The following is a 25,763-nucleotide window of genomic DNA, read 5'->3' on the forward strand; positions in this document are numbered from 1 at the left end:
ATTACAGGTATGTAACCATGTCCAGTTAGAACTAAGTTATCTGTACAAAACCCATCTGAAAGTCTTTTGTTCTCTTCTCTGCTCAATTGCTTCAAATTCTGAGTCAAAATTCAAGAGCCCAAGGCATGCAGAGAAGGCTATGAACCGAGCTATCCTACCCACCTCATGTCTGACTACTGGCCTGCAACAGAATGCAGGGAATGTGTTAATGTCTGGTCCTAAGGAGTTTCCATCTACACAGTGTGAAGCTGGACCCTTCAGCTGTGTGTTACCGAGTTTACTGGAAGGTCCTCTTTAGAGTGAGCTATCCTTGAATGTTTCCGCAAACTGCCTAGGACTAAATGACATTCCCCAAAACAACTTCCCTCGGGGGAGCTCCCTGGGCCCCCACAAACACCTGTGTCAAAGCTGAGACTGCTTTTGTCATATGGCTGACAACAGAGCAGGGCCAGAACCAGGTCTTCTGAAACCCATCCTTTCTGGGGTGACAGACAGGTGTAACATCCCAGTCTCCTGGTGTGACACAGGATGTACCTGTGTAGGGCTCTTCTCAGAATGTTGGAGCCAGTGCTCATGAAGCTAATTGCAAGGACATGGGGCAAGGACAGGCTGTGGGACAGCATGCAGACTACTGGACAGGCCTGGCTCTTCAGTGCACCAGTCTTAAGGAACAACGGGAGGGACTCGCTAGGAGACTGCAGAGACAGACACCGAGCGCAGAACATGCATCTCTGGTACTGGATTACAACTACACTAAAAAGCTTTAAGGTTTTGAAAATGAAAACTGGACGGAAATCGGGTGGAGGACCAGCAACTGCTCAGTTGGCAAAGCGACTGCTGCACATGCACAAGGCCCTGAGGACATGAAAATCTGGGCACTGGGGAGGCACAGGGACGCACACTGGGAATCCCAGCACTCGGGAGGAATAGGGACGCACACTGGGAATCCCGGCACTGGGGAGGTACGGGGACACACACTGGGAATCCCAGCACTGGGGAGGTACAGGGATGCACACTGGGAATCCCGGCACTCGGGAGGAATAGGGACGCACACTGGGAATCCCGGCACTGGGGAGGTACGGGGACGCACACTGGGAACCCCGGCACTGGGGAAGTACGGGGATGCACACTGGGAATCCCGGCACTGGGGAGGAATAGGGACGCACACTGGGAATCCCGGCACTGGGGAGGTACAGGGACGCACACTGGGAATCCCGGCACTGGGAAGGTATGGGGACGCACACTGGGAATCCCGGCACTGGGGAAGCAGAGACAGGTGGATCCCTATGGCCCAGCGGCCGGCCAGCCTCACCTCATCTATGAGCCCCGTGTCTCAGCAAAAGACCTTGTCTCAAAAATAAACAACAAAAGAAACAAAAACCCACAGTGGATGCCATCTGAAGAACAACCAAGGTTGACCTCTGGCCTCTACACCACAAGCACACACACACACAGAGGCAAGAAATAGTCATGTGTCTAGTTTTCAAATGATTCTACAATATCAATATACACTTTGGACTCTTATGAGAAAAGGTTAAGAACCGATGAATCTGGGCAGTCTATGGTGGTGTGCAGGTTTGAATGAGCCGTCCTCAAGTCTCGAACATCTCAGTACTCACTGGCTGTTTGGGAAGGATAAGTGTAACCTTGATGGAGGAAGTATGTCACTGGGGGTGGGTTTTGAGGTCTCTCTCTCTCTCTCTCTCTCTCTCTCTCTCTCTGTGTGTGTGTGTGCGTGTGTGTGTCTGTCTCTCTCTCTCTCCTCTCTCTGCCTGCTGCTTGAGGCTTGAGACATGAGCTCTCAGCTGCTGCTTTAGCCCCCGCTGCAGTTACTTCTGCCATCAGGACTCTGTCCCCCTTGGACTGTAAACCCCAAATAAACCTTTTCTCTAAGTTGCCCTTTTTGTGGTGTTTTAGCACAGCAACAGAAATGTAACTAATATAGGTAGTCACTAGACCCTGTAAAGTTAAAAGTAAACATTAGTCATCCTTTGCTCAGAACTTGAACTGAATTAGCGTCCCAGGGTTGGAGCTGAGGAATGTTTAGTGCTCAGAGCCATCCAGGTGACTCTGGCACTGCTACCAAAGAGAACAATGGTGAGGGAGAATTGTCTGTATTCTGTCACTCATGATTTAAATAAACGTTGACTGGCCATTAGCCAGGCAGGAAGTATAGGCAGGAAAAGCAGACAGGAAGTAGAGGTGGGGCGATGAGAACAGGAGTATTCTGGGAAGAAGGAAGTTCTTTCCCAGTCCTGCCCAGACCATGGAAGAAGCAAGATATGACCTGCCCCGCTACGTATTAGCTCTTATAACGTATACTAGCCTGAGTTAATGGGCCAATCAGTTTATATCTAATGTAGACTCTCTGTGTGATTTTCTCTGGGACTAAACGGCTGGAGGACCGGGCGGGACAGAAACCCCTATGAGCCCGGCCCTCCTGTTACTGAGCAGGGCCTCAGGACTCTGTCACTCCTGCAGGTAGACAAAGGGGAGAAGAAATACTATCTGGCTCTCAGCTGGCCCCCAAGGGTTCCATAGGCCAATTATCTCAGACTCTGTCTAAATGATCCTCAAAAGCCTTAAGACTGAATTTCCTAAGGGGAAAACGAAGCAGTGGCCCTCCCTTGGGGATCTTGGTGGCTGTAAGAAACCAGTACACTTGGCCTTTCCAAGAACACAAACCCTAGGTATAGACAGTGCAAAGAGGAGAAGCAAGACAAAGGATTGTTGCAATGATCAGGACATTCAATTTGATACTGAGCTCAGAGGGCCATCCAGGGAGGACAGGGAGGGCGGAGAACCTATTAACACTAAGCCGTCTATCAGCTGGGTCAGGTGTCACTGCTCACCTTTATAACACACAGGCAGCCAATACAAAGCAATCTGTCCCAAGCATGCTGTAGGAAACCTAAGGAAAACGAGAACCAGGCCAACTGTGGGACAGTTTCTACATGTGAGAAACTTTAAATGAAATAACAAAGGGTTAGGTTGCCATACAGTTACTGTGAACTGTTTTTATTGAACAAAAATAAAGTTTCCACCCAATCTGCCAATAGTACATTCTGGTCCATACACACTGTTCAGAGGTGGAGTGGAGGTGATGGCACACACACCATGAGGTGTGGAAAGGAAAGCAAGCTTGGAAGACACAACTCCCTAGGAACAGAAGCAAACCTGCAGTGGGTCTCCTGAGCAGCCAGTATGAGAAAACCTGCTGCCCTGCACAGTGGTATGGGGAGGAGGCCGCATCCTCCAAGCCTCCTAGCCAACCTTTGGCTCTGAGAGGCCTCTCTTGCCACACTCATGTATAGGCTGGCTGAAAGGTTATAGGCTGCTAAGGCTGTTATGGTCATCAATCCTCTTCAGCACGCCGTGGACAGCAATGCTCACTAGCACGCCGCCAACCACTCCACAAGCAATCCCTATGCCCAAGGCTGAAGCCACCTTCTTTTGCCACTTTGGGAGGTGGGGCTTAGAATGGTTGTCCAGATTAACTTCCCAGCCGGCATCGACTAACTTCTGGTCCTCAGTAAGGGACTGATGGAAATTCAGGTTTACCAGCTTTGGAGGGAGGACCCTCAGCCCAAAGTAGAGCCTCTTGACAAATCTCAAGTTTCTGAGCAGCTGCACATCACATCGGTATGTCCCCGAGTCGTACTCATAGGCGGGATGAAATCGCAGAAAGTGAGAGTTGGCTCGGAAGGGTTTAAAAACCTCATCATTAGTAGAGATGATGCCCCGAGCAAGCTTCCAGGTAAAGCGGAAAGCTTCCTGTCCCACCTCCAGGATGTCTGCGCTGAGACAGCTCAGCTCAAACTCTTCCCCATGGACAATGGTGAAATGGAGCATCCCACAGATCCAGTTGGCCAGACACTCCAAACGCTGGGACTGGCACTTCCTCCTCACTCCATCAGGGCCCACCTCACAGACAGTCTCCTCCTTGTAGCCAAGGCCACAGGTAACAGTGCAGGCCGTGGCATTGACAATGACTCTCCCCACAGCTTGCTGTAGCTTCTCAGGGATGGCGAGTGTTTTAGGCGATGTCAACATCAAAGGCAGGTGGCTTATCAATACCAGACTCCCAAGGATAAGATGAGGGGCCCCAGTCTTCATGTCTCAGTAGGTAAGTTACCAGCAGGCATTCCAAACAAACACTGCACCATAACACAGATCCTCCAGCTTGGAATAACCCTTAGCGTTGAGAGATTATGATGCATTGCTGTCAGCAAAACAGACACATGCGTGCGCGTGCACAGAAGTGCAGCCCTTCTTCCCAGGGGAGCACAGGCAGAGGGAAAGACTTACACTATTGATGTCTGACTACGCTTGCCAGGGCCGTCTTCACTGGTGCCATCCTCGTCACTTCCTCCTAATGGATTTACACCCACAGGCTTGAGAACAAAAGAGGGAGAAGACCTCAGAAGCTGAAGTCCACCTCCACATTACCCCAAATGCACGAGTCAACTCTTTCCCTCCCTCCCAAACTGTGGGAGAGTTTCAAAGTCCCACGCTAAATCTGATCAAACACAAAAACCAGGGGCTGGAGAGATGGCTCAGAGGTTACAAGCACTGGCTGCTCTTCCAGAGGTCCTGAGTTCAATTCCCAGCAACCACATGGTGGCTCACAACCATCTGTAATGAGATCTGGTGCCCTCTTCTGGCTGGCAGGCATATGTGCAGGCAGAACATTGTATACATAATAAATTAAAAAAAAAAAAAAAACACAAAAACCAGTCTTAAGGGAGGGGTGAGGTGGGGCTGGGTTGCAATGTTCATCTGAATACCTTGAACTCTCTATTGTGAATGTCCCTAAACCACAGCTGCTGAAAAGATAACTCTGGACTTGACTCCCCAAATTTCTATTTTTCTTTCTTTGTAAGCTAAGATTGCCTTGTCCAGTTCCAGGAAGGTCGCTTTGAACAATGCACTAACCCCCCCCCCCAAGTGTCAACTACCTTCATTTGTAAAACCTTTCAAAGGACTGGGAAGCAAGGTGTGATGACACCTGGAGGCCAGGGGCAGGGTTGCTGGCAAATTCAAGGCCAGCCTGGGCTACAGGAGACCGCTGCTCTCAACAGAAAAGAAGAAGCTCAACAAAGTGCTGGCAGAGTGATTGCCCAACGTGTAAGAAGCTCTAGGTTTGATTCCCAGCACCACACAAACTGGATGTGGCAGCAAATTCCTTATCCCAGCACCCACCAAGATCGGAAGTTCCAGGCATTTTCAGCTACAGAGGAGTTAGAGATACTAAAGGGTGTGTGTGTGAAAATTTAACTTAACACACCCTTCCAAAGGAGCAAGTGAGGCTGTGGCGGAGGCAGCCCAGAGGCTGCTGTCTTGTTCCAGGTACTCTCTTTCTCAAGGGAACCAGGATGCTGAAGCTGCTTGACTCTAGAATGCTCTATTTACCTTGCAAAACAGAGGAGCTCACTGTTTGTTTACATCACTGAAGGTTGCTATGAAACAACTATGATGATAAAGATGGGTTCTTAGCGACAAGACAGGATGATTAGTAAGTAGACTGATTTGGTATTCGTTAAAACAGTACCACCAGAGCAGTGGTTCTCAACCTGTGGGTCACAACTCCTTCGGGTACTGAACGACCCTTTTGCAGGGGTCACTTACCAGATATACTGAGTACATTACGATTCATAACAGTAGCAAAATTACAGTTATAAAGTAGCAACAAAAACAATTTAAAAGCCGGGCGGTGGTGGCGCACGCCTTTAATCCCAGCACTCGGGAGGCAGAGGCAGGCAGATCTCTGTGAGTTCAAGACCAGCCTGGTCTACAAGAGCTAGTTCCAGGACAGGCTCCAAAACCACAGAGAAACCTTGTCTCGAAAAACCAAAAAAAAAAAAAAAACAATTTAAAGGTGGAGAGGGGTCACCACAACAGAATGAACTGTATTAAAGGGTTGCAACCTTAAGAAGCTTAAGACCCAAGGGAACTAGAGTTCTGAGACATCTTACTCTTATGAGACAGTGAATATTCAATATGGATGTTAAAGTTACTTAATCAGAGAAAATGACTATCAAGAAAGAGTGTAACTATATTTAGGCTAACAAAGACCTTGGAAGGCTAGAACCTCTAGGACATGTTACTGTAACCTCTCAGAATGCCTAGCACTGTGGCCTCTTCAAAGCTTGTACTGAGTTAAAAAATATGAAAAGAAATTCCTAGATGACCTTTTTTTTATTAATTAACACCAGCTTTTAGCTCAAATCATTTATTTCTAGTTTGTACAAAGGAAGAAATCCAAACTGCCTGATCTTTCCAGACTCAAATGACCAGAGAAAGATCTAAACTCCACACTTAAATTCTATAAGCCACAAAATGAAGTGGCTGCTGAGCTCCAGAGGCAGGCAGCTTACAAACATCTGTACTTGTGGTTTAATAAACATCCCATTTTATTTACAAAGCATTAAAGCTTTAGCAAGAAGTACCTAAGGCTAAGTCTCATCTTGTACAAAACTACATAATATTTTAAGAAACAAAATGGAGAGGCAGGGGAAACAACAAAAAGGAAAAGAGAATATACATATATTACACAAATCAAAAATCCTAGCTCGAAGTAGACGGAAGGTTTTTGAAATGACAAAAAATTCCAAAAGCATAAATAATGATTAGGAGCTGCTGTCAGAGACAATCTGGCAGGGCCTGAGCTGATTGTCTCAGTAGCCAGGTAATGGAAACAGACGTAGCACTAGCATCCAGATGGAGGAAATCAAGCCCCTTCACACAGGGAAGGCAGAAAGCCCTGTATTGCTTTGCACACTACTGCGGGGTGCTGTACAGAGAGACACGACATGAAGAGAATATCTACAAATAAAAACGTGTCCTGTGAGCCACTTACCAATCACAACCACCGGTCTCACTCACACTCGAGGAAGCGGCGCCGGCAATGACCCTGGGGACTTCCTGCAGTGTCCACTGTCACTTCTACCCCACAATATAAAGTAATCAACGGGTTTGGCTATCTGAAGAAGCCTTCACCAACTGATAGAGATTTCACAGTTAGCATAGCATTTAACCCCCTTTGAATGTTGAGACAGTATGACCCATGGCAAGCCAAAAGCTTACTAACTAACCCTTTCCACACTTGGCTTCCTGACTTTGGATTTTCAGAAAAATTTCAAACACTTATTGTACACATCCATCCAATTTGCTATTTTTATTAAAAGAACAGCAAATGCAGAGAGAGCCAGGGTGAGAAAGAGAAGGGTAAAAAAGCTAAGCAACCTTTCACAGAAAGGAAGTGAGTGAAAACACAGGGGGCCTGGCTCCAGGAAGGGACACACGATGGCTGGTGGGGACAGGTTCTCCACAGGCAATGATTTAACGAATGAACCTCATCTTTGATTTGAAGCAAGCTGCTGCTGCTTTGATTTTGGGGGTTTTCACGTCAGTGCTCACACAGGTGCCCCACCCCCATGATACAGAAGCTTGTGGAGAAAAATACCTTGCTTTGTTTCTAACTCTGGAAGTCAACACAGGTAAAGTAATAGACAAACCACTGTTGATTCTTAGTTGGAGATGGATAAAACTAATCCTATCCAAAAGCCATGATTATTCAGACAGATCTGATACTGGAAAACATGCAAAGCAAGGGAAGCCCCGGATTCCCTAGAGCCCAGCCCCCTGAGCGAAAGGTGGTGAGACACAACGACAGGGCCTCCTAGCTTCCTTCCTTTTCTGCCAATTTAAAATCTTTCAAGCACTCGCTTCTCTGTACAACCTTTATACACAATACAGAAATACAGGAAGCATCTGGGAGGTGAAGTTATGAAAGCAACAGAAAAATGCATCAGTTTTCCTAGGATACTGGTAGCAAAATTTCAGAAAAGAACAAGTCACTCAAGGACATGCACTGAGGATGGAAGGCAACAGGAGATGGGAAATGACATGTCCAAAGGATGTGACTTCAATAGTTAGGTGAACAAAACATGGGCATTTTCACCAGCAACACAACCAAGTGTGAAGTTGAAGTGAGTCAGATCTGACGTCTTCACGCATCCTCATTCCTGAGAGCCTATTTGGACTTATGCTTGAAAGGGAAGGCAGGGACCTGTGCTCTTCTTCCATAATTCACTTCTTCATTCAAACATAAAATCCACTCTTCCCACCTCCCGGGCGGGAGGAAAGGCCTTTGTTTTCAATTCAAGCCAATCTCAAATGACTGGCCACACTGTCCAAAGGCTACCTGACGACAAAGTGAGGAGAATGCAGTTTCACCGTCTTCATAGCAGTTCTGAGATTGCTCCTCCTGCTAAAGAGATGAGACAGGAGAGATTTCCTTTAGAGTCACAGGCATACATGGGCAAGAATGTCCCATCTGAAGAAAGTGCATAACCCAGTTCCCAGTGACTCTTCATAGAAGCAGCTGTCACTCTAAACCCAAGTCCCCACACAATACTGTTTCAGTATTGTCCCGATGTGTGTGCAGAGAGTGTGAATGCAGGAGCCTCTACGTAACTGCTGACAACCAGGCTCTCGGGTGATCACAACAGACAAACCCCAGGGGACCGACCCTTTCACTCTTTCATATAGCAGACTAATTAACCAGTCACTAAAGACCAACAGTGAACAGACATCCCTGTCCCAGCCCCACTGTTCCTTACATGACATTTCTATCAGTTTGGAACCCAGATAACGTGCACCATTGATGAAACTACTATCTGTGTTTCCATGCATCAAGAATAAAATCCTAAATAGTAAGATCACATCGGCACTTCCCTGATGACTACACAGAAGCTGCTTGACTTGTGAGGACATCTTTAAGTGGCTGCTGTGAAATACTAACTAGGAAGTATAAGAGAACAAGATGAAGAAAGCCTCCTGGGTGGAATTTAAGTGAGGGATTACATGATGCTTAGAGTTGTAAAATGGTGAAAATTAACTGTGTAAGTAATGAAAGAAAAGTACTCATTCACAAAGTTGCTTTGAATGTTATTTTTAAAACGAAATTCTTATAAAAATGAAAGCTGGCAATAAAAACATACATTTGCTGAGAACAGACTGGAATGAGCACAAGATACAAGCTTCCCTACTGAACGCTACAGTGTGAAAAGTACAACTGTAATTCCGAAGAAGTTTGTATTTGACAAATATACAAATCTCCTTCAATATAAAATATAAAGAATTTCCTGAGCTGATTTAAAACTATAGATAACAGAACACAGTCTACTAGACTCAGTTTATTTACTTCTTTCACGCTGGTCTCACTGACTACTCCCAGGGGTATGTTGACTGAATTTTCAGTTTACAAATTAACACAGCACCACCATTTTAACCATTAATCATGATGGAGAAAAGTGGTTTGATCATAAACAGACACCTTTAATAGGCACTCAAGACAACAAACGAGCCCCTTCTACTGTACAAAACAGTTTCTACACTACCCCCATTCTCATGTAAGACATGCTTGCATATTCACACGTACAGGCTTACTCAGGCATTAGGCAACAAACTGAAATCAAAGCAAGCAATACTATTAGCAAAGTAATGGACGAGAAAACAGCTCGACAAAAGCCTGCAGCATCTGCCCATGGAAACAATATTTAGTTGCATCATACAGGAAATCTCCAGCAGTATAATATTAAGAAAAATTCAGCTTAAGATAAACAACTATTTTTGGTCTCTCCCAGTAGGAAACTAATTCAGGATGGCCAAAGAGAACATTCTACATGGTTTCCAATCCTTCACTGTCAGCTAGGAGGGTCCCACAGAATGAGGTAGCAGGATCCTTAAATTAGCCTCTGCGTGACCATTTCTAAGAGAGAAGGATGAGGAGGAGGAGGAGAACAAATGTAGAGTTCACTCACTATTGGGCAGCTAAGACCAAGGCTGCTGTAAGGCAAGCGCTGCTGCAGAGTGGTCCAAGGTAGGGCAATCTGCATAGTGCCCAATTCTGTAAAAGCAGCTCTTCTGCCCACTTTGGCCTTGTCACCTCCCACAGAGCCAGGTATACATCAAGGCACTGGTGTCTACCATAGGAGGAAGGGGATATTGTCTTATGTGATAAACCAGTCCTTTGTGGCATTCTGCTGATGAGGTTTACTGCTGAGGAACCTTAGGTCTTGGGTAACAAGGAAAACGGAGCTTGTGTTCTCACCTCAAGCCCAGAAGAGTTAAGTAACAGAGAGAGAGATATTAGACAATGGCATCAGCAGGCCTGTCCCTAGGGAGTCCCCAACTCAGGCTTACCCTTACCAGGCTTCCCTCCACACACACACACTCCTCATGAGTGCCGGCCTCCTGTGCCAGTCACCACTAATGCGCTGTGTGAAATCAAGGAATTTTCAGCAGCCCCAGATTCCAGATTAAGAGTGGTTCTATTTGCCTTCCCATGCCCCTTGAAATCTGCAATCTCCTGTTCTAACATACAATAGATAATGGCAGTTTCTTGTTAGAACAACTGAGGCTTACAAAATAGATTCTGCAGCAATTGGTCATTAATAAACAGCTGTCATTTATCCAGCTTGAGCAAAACACAGCTTAACCCTACAATTCTGCCTTCAAAAATTCGACTCTAATGCAAAAGCTGTCTAGTTAAAGGGAGTCCACAGAAATGAACCTTGAACACAATCCCCAGTGTAGACTGGTTTGTTTCTACAGTGCTGAAAGCAGAACTCAGGGCCCTGAACATACTAGACAAATCCTAACACCGACCTATTTCCCTAAACCATGGGCTAATTTTCAAAGATCTTTGCTGTAAGCATTCTAAATGAGGCTCTTAAAAAAAAAATCATTTATTTATTTATTTATTTATTTATTAATTATGCATACATAATATTCTGTCTGTGTGTATGCCTGCAGGCCAGAAAAGGGCACCAGACTTCATTACAGATGGTTATGAGCCACCATATGGTTGCTGGGAATTGAACTCAGGACCTTTGGAAGAGCAGGCAATGCTCTTAACCTCTGAGCCATCTCTCCAGCCCCTAAATGAGTTTTATTTCTTAATATCTGGTGGAAAACAACGGCTACCAATTATCTTTTACTGAAAATCTCTCGCGCATCAAATAAATGAGTTATTTGTGAAAATTCCAGTTTTCCTCAGAAGTCCCTGGAAGGCCACAAGCAAATCAACAGCAGGTCCAGGTTTTACTTGCTCAGGATCCTCCAAAAACCACCGTGTTATTGAATAAAGTCCTTACCTCAACCAAAGAATCTCACACAGAAAACATGATAGTTTATCCTGAGAGTGACATTTCTAGAATTACCTGGGACATCCAGTGTCACCACTCACAAATTTGCAGCCCTAGAAAGTTCCAAACTGTACTGAACTGTCAGGAAACCCTCTGAAAGTCTTGGAACCATGCCTCAAGATCCCTGCTGAGGTTTTGCTAACCATGCTGATCCTTAGCACTGGTATTTAATCTGCTCTGGAGATTTCCATCCAGGAAAAGATCAATGTACCAAGGCCAGAGAAAAAAGGAGGACATGGGAAGAAGGACACATAGTTGCATGGAGAAGCACACGCTGCATGCAATCCTGAGGTGCTGTGGGACTGGAGGGGACTGGAGGGGACTGGAGGGGACTGGAGGGGACTGGAGCTGCTCTGTCACTTATGTATCCTTCCCCTCACCCCACCGGGGACAAGTTCTCTAGTCCTCCTTAAGGATAAAGCTGTTAAAACAGTTGCCTCCCATTAAGGCTGATCCACTTCAGCGCTCAACAAAAGTCATTAGAAAACAAAAAGTCGACATGAAGTACCCTGTTACTAAAGACACAGTTCTACCTTTAATGCTTCAGTACTTCCTTCAGCTTGAGGCTAAACAAAGTGACATGGGTCATCTCCAAAAACACCCTAGACAGAAGTACCTACTCTTAATAGAATAGGCTGTAATGCTAGCCAGCATACATAACCAGTATGCATTTCACATACAGTTCAAAGTTTTACTACAAATCCTTTTCTGCTACTAAAATAATAACACTAATGAATTTGAGGACTAAAATGGCATTCTACAGGACTGGGTAAACTTTCCAACATTTTGATCTTGGGTCTCATTTAGACATTTAGTTACTGTGGCTACTAGTGAACATATTGATTAAAATTGAAATTTTAAGTCTATTATTGAGAAAGATAATTTTAAAATTCTGTAGTTATTTATTTACCATTTACTATATATACTTCCTATTGAAAAACACAAGATTGATTTTAACTAACAATGTTCTGCTTTGTTTTTCTGGCGATGCAGCTCAAACACAGGCTCTTGCATAGCTAGGCAAATGCTGCCCCACTGAGCCATACCACAGAGCTCCCAAGTCCTTATAGGATGGTTCTGAAGAATGGGGGGGGGGGGTCAGGCGTGCTTGCACACACCTTTAATCCCAGAACTCTGGAAACAGACAGGAGAATCTCTGTGAGTTTGAGGCTAGCCTGCTCTATGCGGAAGCATAGAGACTATGTCCTAAAGTGTTTTAATTAATTTTATATATCTGGCCACATTTTAAATCACGCAACTGGACTTTTTGTGGCAGGAAAATCTACTCAAACTTCAGATAGGGTTTCTTCTGAGCTGACACCAGCACATGCACACGGGCACAGAAAGACCATCAACAACTGCTGATGAACCTGTGGTCCTTGTTCCTGAGTCCTTGCTCCACACACAGCTCAGGACTCAGTATGGAGGTGGAAACTGCTTACCAGATGCTACAACCACTACTGCAGGGGACTCCCTTACTCAGCGGCACGGTACTGCAGCATGAAAAATGCATGTCCTGATCTAGCGAACTTAGAGGACTAATGACTTAGTCTGTTTTTAAGTTTCTTTATAGAAAATAATTCCTATTTATAGGCAACAATTAACTAGCATAAGGTACAAACTGAACAAGGAATTCTGCCTTGCATTCTACTATTTATCATATGTGGATTAACACATTTAAACTAAATCTTAAAGTAAAGGAGAAAAAACTAAATATAACCACTGACATTTTATCTATCCTGTGTCGAATAGCCACAAAAAGAGAATATTCTATTAACAAAAGCACTTCTTTTATGTGTGTCCATGTGTGTATGTGTCTATCTAATGAATATATATAGACTTGTGTGTGCACATGCATGTGTATGCGTGTCTAATGGATACAGACAGACTTTCAAATCTCAAGGTGTGTGTCTGTCTGTCTAATGAATAAATACAGGCTTGCATGTGCGCATGCGTGTGTGTGCGTGTCTAATGGATACAGACACACTTTCAAATCCCAGGGACATCTGAGTGGAGATGAGGTCTAACTTGATCATTGTTTTTCAAACAAACACCACTTAACTGGTTCCCAGGTATTTTCTAGGAATTACCATTCCTTGATAAAACTCCCTCAATCGTGTATGATGTGTTGGGTGCTGATGTGGCTCAGATGTTAAGGGGTAAGGCGCATGAGCAAAAGGACACTTAGATATTAGGAAGCTATACTGTATCTTTTTTGCAATCTCCTATTTTCAGATACTGGGGGAACCCTCAAAGCCTTTATGGTACTGTTACAAACTTCTCCTTTCTCTGGACTGTCGAGAAAGAACACCACACCTTGGAGCGCCTGAACAATATGAAGATGCTGAAGTTTAATAGTCAGGTGCTACATTAAACCAGCTTAGCTCTTATTTCTGGCTACTGAACCATCCACAAATGAACTTAAACACTTAGGGCAGATACAGTCTAGGACATGTATTGGCTGGAGGCTCATATCCTCTAGGAATCTAATGGAAAGTAGGGGTTCCGCCCCAGAAATACTCACATAATACTTTGTATGTATCTGAAGGAAGTAGAGCCCTGGTAGTCTATTTATGGACCTAAGGTTGACAGCCAGTGAATTAAGTCAATTTTGGTTTAGCTTGCCTTTAGCAGCTTAAAATCCAAAGACTACTTGATGCTGGGGAAAAGGAAGGAAGAAAGGGAGGGAAATCCCATTGCAGTTAAAGGAAGTCAGGAGCTGTACAAAGCAAGGCCACAAAGCAAGCCAGACAGTGCTCCCAATGTGTCCTTACCTGCCAAGGGCTGGCTGAGTTCCGCCTGCACTTTACCCTTCGTTGATCCTTCCAGAGGTAAACCTCTGTCCCCTTTGTAGAGTTTCGGTTTAAATGGAGAATCTTTCTCTTTACCTTTTGATCCTTTAGGCCGGCCTGCTTGCTTCTTCTTGGATTTGCCATCCCCCTTCACACCCAGTAGTGGATGGACTTCTGCAGGAGGACAGACACCCATGAGAAACAGTCCATACCACAATGGTCCCATATCCCAACCAGACCTTTGAGTGCGAAGAGCATTGCTTTTTATGGCCCACGTCACTCATTGAAGGGAAAAAATGCGTTGTTTTTAAACCTACAAAAGAACGGTTACTACACTGACCAAACGGTGCACAGAGTCTATATTACATAGTTTATACCAAACCACAGCAGCTCCAAACTGAAAAACAGTTAAAATACCCACTCATTCTAAGTCAATCTAACCCAAACAGGAGTGTGTGGATATACAGCACACAGTACGGGCATAAGCGATCAGAAAACAAATGGACAGACCAGGGCCAGAGTCCTGACTCCATCATTTTTCTGTGAGAACTTGGACAAGTTATAGAGTTTCAGCTCAGCTTCTCTCTTTTATAAAGCAAGAATAAAATACATGCAGGGTTGACGTAACTATGAGCAGTGGTTCAGAAACTAGACAGACACTGCTGCTTGGACTAGAGTATACAGAGATTATACCATTGTATAATTAATTTATCTATTGCTAGCTGTAAGAGAAAAGAATGGAAGGTGCTAATGCTAACACCACCCTGTCCCTAGCAAACCACTGCAACACACGGCAACACAAGCTCCTGACCCCACTGTAAAAGTGGAAAGGGAGAAATGACCGTGCAGGTCTGACTGGCACTTTAGCAGGCAGTGAAACACCTCTATGGAAAAGAAAAAAAAAAGATGAGCAGTTCAAGGAAACAAATTCTAAGTCATGTATCAGAAGACAAAGTATGTCATCTTAGGCAAGGTACTGGAGAGCAGAACATCCCCATTTTAAATGTGAACACATATGCAAAACATCACAGAACTGTGAAGCAATATAGAAAAGGACTCATGGGATGGCTCCTTTAAAGCAAAAATGGCTCAAAAGGAAATTACTCATTTGTGCCCAAGAATATAAATCAATGTATCTATAGGCACCGGAATAAAGATGCGGCTCTTACCATCATTCGGCACTCCTTGGAGTTCTATATTGGTTGTTTTAGGTTTCTTCTTTGGTGGCTGGGACCCATCTGCTGAAGACTGCCTCTTCTTCTCTGAACTAGCCCCTTCGTCCATCAAGGAGGTCGGAACTGCATCCGGTGGGGGGCCATACGGATTTTCTTCAGGGTCTTCTACCTCAGGGGCAATGGGTAAATACAACAGAGCCTTTGAATCCTCCAGCTCTTCATCACTATTCGGAACAGGATCAGACAAGGGATTGGAAAAAAAGAGGAGATAGTTGCTTAAACCACAGCCCTTCAGCCTTTCCTCTAGTGCCTACATTTAATACACACAACAGTTACAGACCTAGACTTTAAGAAAGACAAGACAAAGAAAAGAAACTGGGTAAGAGAACTATATCTATAAATCATAACCATAAATAGACTAAGCTCATTACTGCAGTTTCTTTTCTTTTTCTGTGCCTGAGACAGGGATTCTCTATATAGTCCTGGCTGTCGTGGAACTCACTCTGTAGACCAGGCTGGCCTCAAACTCAAGAGATTCACCTGCCTCTACCTCCAAGTGCTGGGATTAAAGGTGAGGCCACCATGCCTGGTTTTATTTCAGTTTCTTAAAATCTATATCACATTTTGTTCAGCAAAGGACTGTTTGCTAGTCACACTACTAAGCAGCTGAAAATGAAGGGACAGTTGGGGGAACTGGGCAGTGCACAAGACACAGCAATGATACCCAGCCTTCCAAGGCATTCACCTGCTACAGAAGGCAGCAATGGGATCCACGCTAGTGACATCTACTTCCTCGTCTTCAGCAGCATCAGCCCCTGTAGGACAGAAAATTGGAGAGGTTTGAAAAGAAATGGAAAACTGCTTTTGGCCTGAGAATAATCCTTGCTCATTTTACTTGATTACTTAACAATAGGGGCTGAATTCCTACTAGATACTAATACTGTAAATAGCTGACAGCCAAGAAAGTTGGGAATGGCTCTTCAGTAAATGTCTCAGTCTACCCAGGAAACAGATCATTTCAGCATAAGACAATAAATGCTGCAGTAAAATAACACACGATAGGGAGACAGGAAGAGGGACTGGTTAATGTGGACATCTAAAAAGGTTCACAAAACATAATCCAAGACTACCAGAACCATCTGCAATGTTCTGCATCCCTGGAGGTATTCCCAAAACACAAAAGGGAGCAGTTTCCAAGCTAGAGAGATCTAACTTCAACCTCTATTCTCTAATTCCTACACCATGATGTATTCCAGGTGTCAAAGATCTGGGGACATAGTAATCGTACACACACACACACACACACACACACACAAAATGTGCTATGCTAGAAATCACGAAGATAAGTCAAATCTCAATATAGTGGCAATGTACACATGTAATCTCAGCACTGGGAAGATCGGTAAGAAAGATTCGGAGTTTGTGCTACATAATGAGACTCTTGTCTTCAAACTTGCAACAACAAAAAAAAAGTCAGATCTTTATTTTCAAGAAGTTCCTATTCAGAAATTTGGAAGATGAAATTAAAAATGACAATGACTAAGGTTATAATAGTGAAAGACTTTGGGGTTCTTCTTACAGGCTGGACATACACTAAGTGCTTTATATGAATTACTCCATTTATCCTCTACAATGTGAAGACATGGGTGCTACATTACTCCACTTTCGAGATGAAGGATTCAAGCTTAACTATTTTGCCCAAAGCTGTCTGGTACCAGAGTCCACGCTCTTGACCTCTCTCCAACTGACAAAGATGTAACAGAAGACACGACACAAGCTGAGCTTGAGCACATCTCTGTGCTTTGCAGGGTGCTGTATGCAAATCCTGACTTAACCATCTGTGACTCATCAGGAAATACAGATGAAAAGTCAAGAGCTGCCTGAGCACTGGTGATGTGATGGGGGAGAGTCTTCTGTTTTGTGTTAATTTCATTGGTTAAATAAAGAGACTGCCTTGGCCCTTTAATAGGACAGAAAATTAGGTAGGCGGAGTAGACAGAACAGAATGCTGGGAGAAAGAAGCTAAGTCAGGCAGTCACCATGATTCTCCCACCCGACACAGACGCAGGTTTAAGATCTTTCCTGGTAAGCCACACCTCGTGGGGCTACACAGATTATTAAATATGGGTTAAAGCAAGATGTGAGAATTAGCCAATAAGAGGCTGGAACTAGCTCTTTTTTCCATCTTCCTCTCAGAGAGGCAGCTTCGCTTCTGCCTCTCTCCTCACTTCTCCACTTGCCCCCTTCTGTCTCTCTCCCCTCCCTCCCTCTCCCTCCCTCCTTCTCTCTCTCTCTCTCTCTCTCTCTCTCTCTCTCTCTCTCTCTCTCTCTCTCTCTCTCTTATATATCCCCCTTTCCCTTCCCCCTTCATAACCCCCTGAATAAATATTCAACCTCACTCTGAAAAAAAAAAGGGGCTGGAACTAATGGGCCAGGCAGTGTTCAAAAGAATACAGTTTCCGTGTAATTATTTCGGGTAAAGCTAGCCGTGCAGAGCTGGGCGGGAACGCAGCCCACTGCAGCTCCTACTACAGAGATGCCCATGTGAACTCTTAACTAGAATCTAAATTAAGGCTCCTCAAGCACTGAGAAAACTACATATGCTTAAGGAAAAAGGTGACAGATAAAACACTTACACAGTTACAGCAGCATTACCTGTTTGCTCAGGCTCACTCTTATCTTCATCTTCAATATCAAACTCTGATTCTCTTTCCTCATATTCTACATTTTCATCCAGCTCTTTAAAATCTGGGGCAAATGCACTCCAATTTTCCTAAAACAAAACAAGTAAGTCACCACATGAAAAATTAGTAACAATATAAGTTCTAGCAACTTATATCCAACATGAAACAGATTCTAATATTAAACTTGGGGTAAGAGAATAAAATCTTAGGTATCTAAGTGTTTCCCATTGTGATTATTTTCTATATAAACATTTCAAGTTATTAACTGCATTTTTTTCCCTAAATAACTCCATCTTTAATCTTTTTTAAGTGTATTTCACAAAGGTAGTTTAAAAGTGTTCATCAATATACAATAAACTGAGCTGGAAATAAGAAAAGCAAAATAAATGTTAAAAGGTTGCAAAGTGTGTACACATGGAAACAAAGGTGGAAACCAGCTCAGAACTAAGACTGTCCCTCTGATGTGAAGTGAACATAAATAAAGTCATAGTTAGCTTACTCTGTATAAAGAATTTTTGATAAAAACAAATATTTAGTTTCAAAGAAAATCAACCAGAAAAATACTTACTACTTGATTTTGGGCCCAAATGGACACTACTCCACTAGAAATAGAAGCTATGATGGGTCGAACTGGATGCCACTAAATCGTAATTTAAGAGAGAGAAGAATTGTCTATCAGCACAGATTTAAGTCATTCGAGAGTGTGTGCACAACCAAAGCAATACACTGCTCTCGCTACTCACAGCCACGTCCAGCAGGAGTTCCCCTCTGGTTCCGTGCAAGATCTTCACTAGGTTGCCAATGCTCTTCTCCCAGATATACAGGGCATGCTGCCGAGCAGAGCCCGCTACTATATACTCCCCATCCCCAGAGAAGCAACATTTTTTCCATGGGGTCCTAAAAGACAAAGAACATCCCCAAGAGAAACTGGAACAGGAGCCCAGGGAAGGTCAGTCACGTCCTCTCCTGGCAACAATACCTACCTATTCACCAAGTCCTGCAGCTTCTGCATAGGTTCAGGCTCTCCATCCCTTCCACATGTTAAAATCTCTCTGCCATCATAAACTCTGATTATTCGATCTGCTGTGTTAATTAAAAAGCAACTATAGAAAGGAGAGAGATTATTGACTAGTCAGACATCTGTCCCTGTAAAAAACTTCTATTCTCCTTAGGCTAGCACCACAGACCACCTAGCTAACTGGAGTGAAATTAAGAATGGCCAAGATTCAATGCTTATATATCTTCTTGTCACTCCAAACCAATGAAGTGAAAATATGTGTGCTTTGTCCTGTATATTCCCAAACCTCATGTTAATACTGCCTGGACTTAACTGAGATCTAAGACCTCTGAACTGAAGCCAGCCCGCTCAATTCACAAGTTCGCAATGTGCAAGATTCAATAATTAAATACTTCATTTATCTGGCCTGTTTCAAACATTGTAAGATTATTAATGAGTCAATAAGCTAAATGTGTATTTTCTAAATTATGTTTATTTGTTTGGGGAGGGAATGCACATGCCATAGCACACTTATGGAGGAGAGAAGACAACTTGGAAGTCAGGTCTCTCCTTCTACCATGTAGATCCTGGTAGCCAGTTTCTTTACCTGCTGAGCTAGTTCTCTGGCCTTAAATATGTCACTTTTAAAATGGCTAACTTTTTATTGTAACAATAAAGGAAATTTGTTCAAAAATATGTTTTTCATCATTTTCTTACAGTCTCTATTAACTATTTTGTTTGTTTGTTTTTTATTTTTCGAGACAGGGTTTTTCTGTGTAACAGCCCTAGCTGTCCTGGAACTCACTCTGTAGACCAGGCTGGCCTCAAACTCAGAGATCCACCTGCTTCTGCCTTCTGTTTCCCAAGAGCTGAGATTAAAGGTGTCCATCACCACCAGCCATCTTTTTTTGAAATTATAATTACATCATTTTCGCCCGTCCCTTTCCCCACTTAACCTCTTTCATGTAACCCTCTCTCCCTTTTCTCTCAAATGCATGGCTTCTTTTTCTTTCCTTGTTTTTACATGACTTAGTTATTCTTGACTCAAGAGCAATCTGAGTGACTGGGCTGTGGCTCAGTGGTGGAGTGTTTGCCTAGCATGAGACTCCAACTTCAATCCCCAGACACACTACGCAATTTGAAGGTGAACGTACCCCAAACACTGAATGCTCCTAAAAAGAGAATGAGTGCTGCTGCTGACTGACAAGCAATTTTTTCTTGTTTCTGTCAGTCCATCTACATCTTACAAACTCAGGGGAACGTCTGGAGTTAAACCAGTTAGCACATTTTAAGTGCATGCTCAACTGGGATATACATTCTGTGACACCGTCCAGGTTACGTGCTGGCTAGCTTTATGTCAACTTGACACAAGCTAGAGTCATCTGAAAGAAGGGAATCTCAACTGAGAAAATTCCTCCATAACACCTGGCTGTAGAGTCTTTTCTTAATTACTGATTGATGGGGGAGGGCCCAGCCCTTTGTGGGTGGTGCCATTCATGGGCTGGTGGCCCTGGGTCCTAGAAGAAAGCAGCTGAGTAAGTCATGGGGAGCTAGCCAGTTCGCAGCACCCCTCCATGGCTTTCCACCAGCTCCTGCCTCCAGGTTTCTGCCCTGCTTGGGTTTGTGCCCTTACTGCTTTTAATGATGAGTTGTTATATGGAACTATGAGCAAAAGAAACCCTTCCTCCTCGAGTTGCTTTTGGTCATGGTGCTTCATCACAGAAACAGTAACCACAATTAAGACAGGTTGTAAGCATATTTGTGACTGGAGATGTACCTCAGTTTTAGAGCACTTGTCAGGGAGGCCCTGGGGTTCTGCCCCTAGCACTGCTAAAGGTAAGTATGTGAAATATTTAAAATTCTCACTCAGTGCTATGTGCCAGGCATTTTGACTCTAAGCAACAACACGTAAACATCTTTTCTGTAAAGGAACTGCCTGGCAACCTCCCAACAACAAAGATGTGACTACTAGTTCAATAAGGGAAATTTTATGAACCTAAGAACCAAACAGTGAGAGATTCTAACAGCTTTAATAAATCTAATAAATTATCACACACGGCAAATATTATTATTTGCATTTCACTCACTTAAGAAAAAAAAACTAAGAAAATCAAAGACATCACTGGATGTGGTAGTGCCATTCTATAATCTTTGCACTAAGGAGGTTGAGGTAGGAGGAGCACAAGATCTGGGCCAGCCTGAGCTATGTAGTGAGATTCTGTTACAAAAACAAAAACTCCATACACACGGGAAGACAAGGCCTCACTCACCTCCCTTTCCGGGCAAACTCAATTGACTTAATGGCTGTAGTATTGCTTGTTCCTGTTGTTACTCGGAAGGAAGCAACAAGATCCTGAGAGTCTGTTTTTAGGACCAAGATCTGAAGTTTACAGAACAAAAATAAAAAAGTAAACATTCTGATGACTACCAGTAATCAGATCTGACTTGTTTTTAAATTGTGCAGAGACGTAGCAAAAGTCAAGCATCTCGAGTCCTATATATTCCATCTCATTAACTGATATTATGTTTTACTTCTTTCAATAAACTACAGAGTCTTAACCATCTACTATTAAAACACGATGTTTAACATTATTCACAACAGGCAACAAGTGGAAACAACCCTAGAATCCACTGACAGAGAAATAGGTAAAATGTGGCATATACATACAATACGATTAAACTTTGAAGAGGAGGGAAATTCTGACACACAGTATAACACAGCTACCTTGATGACACAATGCTGTACGAGATATACCAGTTGCAAACGGGGAATACAGTATTATCCCATTCCTCTAAAGTTCTTACAGTGGTCAAATTCAGCAGGAAACAGCCTGACAGCGCCAGGGACTGGGACAGCCCTCTCTGACAGCCGCTCAGTCTGCAGAGGCTGCTGTTGAGTACCACCATGCACCGAGTCCTGCTGAGCTGAACACTGTGAATGTTCAAGAGGAGTTTAAAAGTTTTTGTGCATCATCGTGAGTTCTTCACACATGGAGGCAAGCACTCTACAGCTGTTAATATTCATCTTAACCACAATTTTTAAAAAACTGCTACCAGAACAAACACCTATAATGTACTACCCCCCAAAAGTCTACACTTCCAAACACCACAAAGGACAAGTTTAACAAGGAAAAACAGATAGTCTCAGTACTCTAGTTAAATTGGCCTGAATTATACCGTGTTTCTTTGTGTGCATGTTTATATAGGGTTTTTATACAACTAGATATTAAGCCATTTTTATCAGCATGCTCTAGATGATGACTTTTAAATATTATTCTCTTCATTACTACTATTGGTCAAGACTCTTCTGTCCTTTTCTGTTTTCTCTGGCGCTGGGGAGTAACCACAGCCTCTTACATATACAGCAAGCACTTTACAGCTAAGTTACACCCCAGGCTTTCTCTTCTGTTCCTTCTCTTAGCGTCTTGAGAGAAGTCTTGCTGTGCAGGCCAAAGCTAGCCTGGATCTCACCATTTATTCAGACTGTTCTCGAACTTGCAGTGATCCTCCTGTCTCTGCTTCCCAAGTGCTGAAAGAATTTTATAAAATAAGCTGCCACACTGTCTCCATTCCTTATCTAAATCAAATAATCTACTCTAATTCAAAGCTGCTGTTGAATATATATTAATAATTATTAAGGCACGAAAGGAAACTTAGCTACATTTCCGTTCAGGATTATTCCAAGGAGAAAGGAGCCTGAAAGCAGAGTAAACAGGAGCCAAGGCAGATGCCCAGTCTTTCTTCACTGACCTCACAGCTTACCTTGCCTTTTGCATTTCCTGTATAAATATATTCCCCTCGCCTATCAAAAGAAGCCACCACGTTCAAATCGGAGTCATCGTCTACCGGCAGAACAACATGTTTGGAATCTGAAAGGGTCAACATGACAGGAGCAGATTTCATGGGACACACGAGAACCTTGTTCCTGTTTAAAAATATGAACACATATTGGCTATTGCTATGGTATCAACAGATGGAGTCCCTGTCCTTTTTCCCTGGTCCCTGACCACTTCCTCACTGGCTCTCCCAGCTCCAGCAAATGTGAAATGGTGAAATCACATAAAGTTTACACACCTAGGAACAGGGAACAGACTCAAAGGATAAGAGCCTATCTCCACAAATAAAATGTGATTCTTAATAATATTTAGTAAGCCAGTAATATACTAATTAAAGTAAAAACAAAATACTGATTTTTAATTACATTAACAAATATATGTATATCAAATATGGCCTGGGCTTTAGGCATATATAATGATCATCATACTTACAGAGAAGTAGATTATGAGAGATCCCAAGAAGTGAAAAGCTGTGTCTGAGTAATAGAATACTAGGCAACTTTTCCTTAAGTGCAGCCTTAATAGTAAATTGTTTCTCCATACTAAAGGATTCTAAAGAATCAAAGCCAGGGCCCACTCATTACATCATTCCCACCTTTGGTCATTTCCAAAGTCTTAATATTGATCAGTTACAATATCCTTATAATATATTCAGTAGAACTAACCTAGGCAGAAAAATTACTTTATATAGGTTTGAAAAGGTGTTGTGTTTGCCTCTTAAAACCTCAATCTGAAGTTGTCAGAGCCCAAAGCTAATCCACTCAGAATGAGACCCCGCCCTAGGAAAGGAATATCTTAAACATACTGATCTCGAGGATGATATTGGACTTTTAGGATGGGTGAAGGGAATCGAAACCTCTGGTCGCAATCGCCTGAAAGAACATCCCACTGCGACACTATGTTATCTGTAGAAGCACTCACAAGCTTATGACCATCTCGGCTCCAACTATGGGGAGAAACAAGGGTGAATTTAGCACACAACACAAGGTAAAATATATATAACACTACTATGGATAAAATAGTGACCTAATTGCACATGTCAACATTTTTTAAAGTACAGCCAAATCTATAACAAACTTTTTTATTACATACCCAGGCTGACCCTGAACTCACAACTTCCTGCCTCCATTTCCTAAGTGCTAGGAATATAGATAGGTATGTGCCACCACGCCTGGCTCTTGCACTGTTTATATATAGTAATGGCACTATTTCAAAATAACACTACAGTTAGCAACCAAAATAACAAACTTGAGTGTCTTAGTTAAGCTCCCAAATCAGCTGACCTTTAAGAATGTGAAACATAAAAAGGACCTGAGGAGTTTTAGGGATAAAGAACACATGAGTTTCCTGCAGTACTCCATCACAGCACAAACACGACAAAAGAGACAAACATGCTATCTCAAAATAATGTGCCTGCAATCCTAGCACTCAGGAGGTGGGGGAAGGAGGATCATGAATTCCAGGACAGTCTGAGCTACAGAATGACTATTTCAAAAGTAAAAACAATAAAAATTAAAAATGAATAGTCATGTCTTAAATGCAGCTAAGCACACTAGACATTCTGTTAAACAAAGACTGGAAGGTAGGCTGACTAGAGACAGCAGAGCCCAATGAATGACTCAAGACTAAACTCCCTGGATTTTCTTCCTGCTTCACATATCTGGAAGTAGGTAAAGAAGTCAACAACCGGATAATGCCAACAGTTACACACAATCCTCCCTTTCTCTCCCCACCCAGACAAGTCCCAGAGAAAAACCTGCACCCACTCGCCCTCATCAGCATGGTCTGGACAGAAAGCTAGACTTCCACCCTGACCTCTCTCTAAGGCCTCTATGACTTCTCACAGCTGCTGTGAGATGGAGTGGAAACGGCTTCATTAGTGAGATCTCACCATCACAGTGTCTGTGAAGGCCAAACAGAAAGAAAGAAGGCTCAGGGCCTTCTGTCCTTCCCAAATAGGATGATGTCAGCAGAGACCCATGGAGAGTCTCTATTTCCAACCCCTCCAGCAGCCTCTGTAAAGGGAACTCTAACTGAAAATAATAACTCAAAGAAAAAATTCAGTAGAAGAATCCAGCAGTCAATGGAGTGGAGGAAAGATAAGAAACAGTTAACTCAAAGAATAAAAATTATTCAACATGGATAATAGATTAAAAAAATTTTAAGTGGGTGGGAGGAACACAATCTTAGGGATCAGACAACAACAAATAATTTAATATCCATGTCATCAGAGTCCTACAAAGAACAGAGTGTGGCTTCAAAGTATTGGAAGAAATAACAGCTAAATTTCTCCAAAATAACAAAAAATAAAAAAACCTACCGACTAAAAACAGGTGACTGAAATCAAACAATATAAGCCAAAGAAACCATTCCAGGAGTTGGGGACATAGCTTAGTCGATAGAGACCTTGCTTAGCATTCCTAAGACTGCACAAAACCAGGCACAGGGGACACACTAGTAATCTTGGCACTTGGGAGATAAAAGGAGGATCAGAAGTTCAAGGTCATCCATAACTAACTTAAGGCTAGCCTAAATACACAAGGCAATCAACAGCAGGCATGAGAAACTCTTTTGAGTTGTTGGATAGAGCTGCCCAAAAGACTCCCACTAAGGAAATTTCTCTCTGCAACAGATGAAGACCATTACAGAAAACTGCAACCAATCAAAATGCAGAGTAGTGGAGCCCAGTCCTAACTGGTACACCTGCACCACAACTCCTGCATGTAAGGCTGGTGGAGCATTATAGAAGATGGGGTAGAAAGATTCTAAGAACCAGAGGAATGGGAAGTTTGCTGTGAGATTGTGTCTCCTAGGAAATATCACGAAGCTACACCCATAAAGCCTCACCAACACAGTGGCCCAACACTGGATGAACAAAGACAACAGACATGCCAACGTGGATGGAGAAAAGTTTACAGTTCTCAACCATAGACAATGAACTACAGGCAACTAAGGAAGGTTGAGAACAAAAATCTTCCTCATGAAAGAGCACAAAAAATGGTTATCAAATATCAAATGGCCAGCCCTGAAAACATACACATTCAAATAACATATGTATTGAGCAGG

The 25,763-nt window shown here is 43.1% G+C and overlaps 2 protein-coding genes across 8 annotated transcripts in view; both read right to left on the minus strand.

The window, feature by feature from the left end:
* Positions 1–3,048: 3,048 nt before the first annotated feature.
* On the minus strand, positions 3,049–4,542 carry Tmem81 (transmembrane protein 81). 2 transcript variants are annotated; one of them, XM_057769303.1, is made up of 2 exons: positions 4,309–4,542; positions 3,049–4,194 (listed from the first exon to the last, which is right to left on the minus strand). In XM_057769303.1, the coding sequence occupies exon 2, from the start codon at positions 4,114–4,116 to the stop codon at positions 3,328–3,330; it is 789 nt and encodes a 262-aa protein (XP_057625286.1). In that variant the 5' UTR covers positions 4,117–4,194; positions 4,309–4,542; the 3' UTR covers positions 3,049–3,327. The 2 variants fall into 2 exon arrangements, with proteins under 2 accessions (XP_057625286.1, XP_057625285.1); XM_057769302.1 differs by having other exon boundaries at positions 3,049–4,222.
* Positions 4,543–6,230: 1,688 nt separating this feature from the next.
* Rbbp5 (RB binding protein 5, histone lysine methyltransferase complex subunit) overlaps positions 6,231–25,763 on the minus strand; it is a 28,470-nt gene continuing 8,937 nt past the window's right edge. For 2 of the 6 annotated variants that reach the window (XM_057769301.1, XM_057769295.1), the window contains exons 4-14: positions 23,503–23,643; positions 22,624–22,786; positions 21,132–21,241; positions 18,848–18,967; positions 18,608–18,761; positions 18,433–18,504; positions 17,836–17,953; positions 15,926–15,995; positions 15,175–15,404; positions 13,988–14,179; positions 6,231–8,272 (exon numbers count right to left, since the gene is read on the minus strand). In XM_057769301.1, the coding sequence (XP_057625284.1) occupies positions 8,244–8,272; positions 13,988–14,179; positions 15,175–15,404; positions 15,926–15,995; positions 17,836–17,953; positions 18,433–18,504; positions 18,608–18,761; positions 18,848–18,967; positions 21,132–21,241; positions 22,624–22,786; positions 23,503–23,643 (1,399 nt within the window). In that variant the 3' untranslated portion in view covers positions 6,231–8,243. The remainder of the gene's footprint in view (positions 8,273–13,987; positions 14,180–15,174; positions 15,405–15,925; positions 15,996–17,835; positions 17,954–18,432; positions 18,505–18,607; positions 18,762–18,847; positions 18,968–21,131; positions 21,242–22,623; positions 22,787–23,502; positions 23,644–25,763) is intronic. The other 4 variants (XM_057769300.1, XM_057769299.1, XM_057769296.1 and 1 more) reach the window with 4 other exon arrangements.

This window comes from Chionomys nivalis, chromosome 5 (genome assembly GCF_950005125.1).
Source record: "Chionomys nivalis chromosome 5, mChiNiv1.1, whole genome shotgun sequence".
In the NCBI taxonomy this organism is placed as follows: Eukaryota; Metazoa; Chordata; class Mammalia; order Rodentia; family Cricetidae; genus Chionomys; species Chionomys nivalis.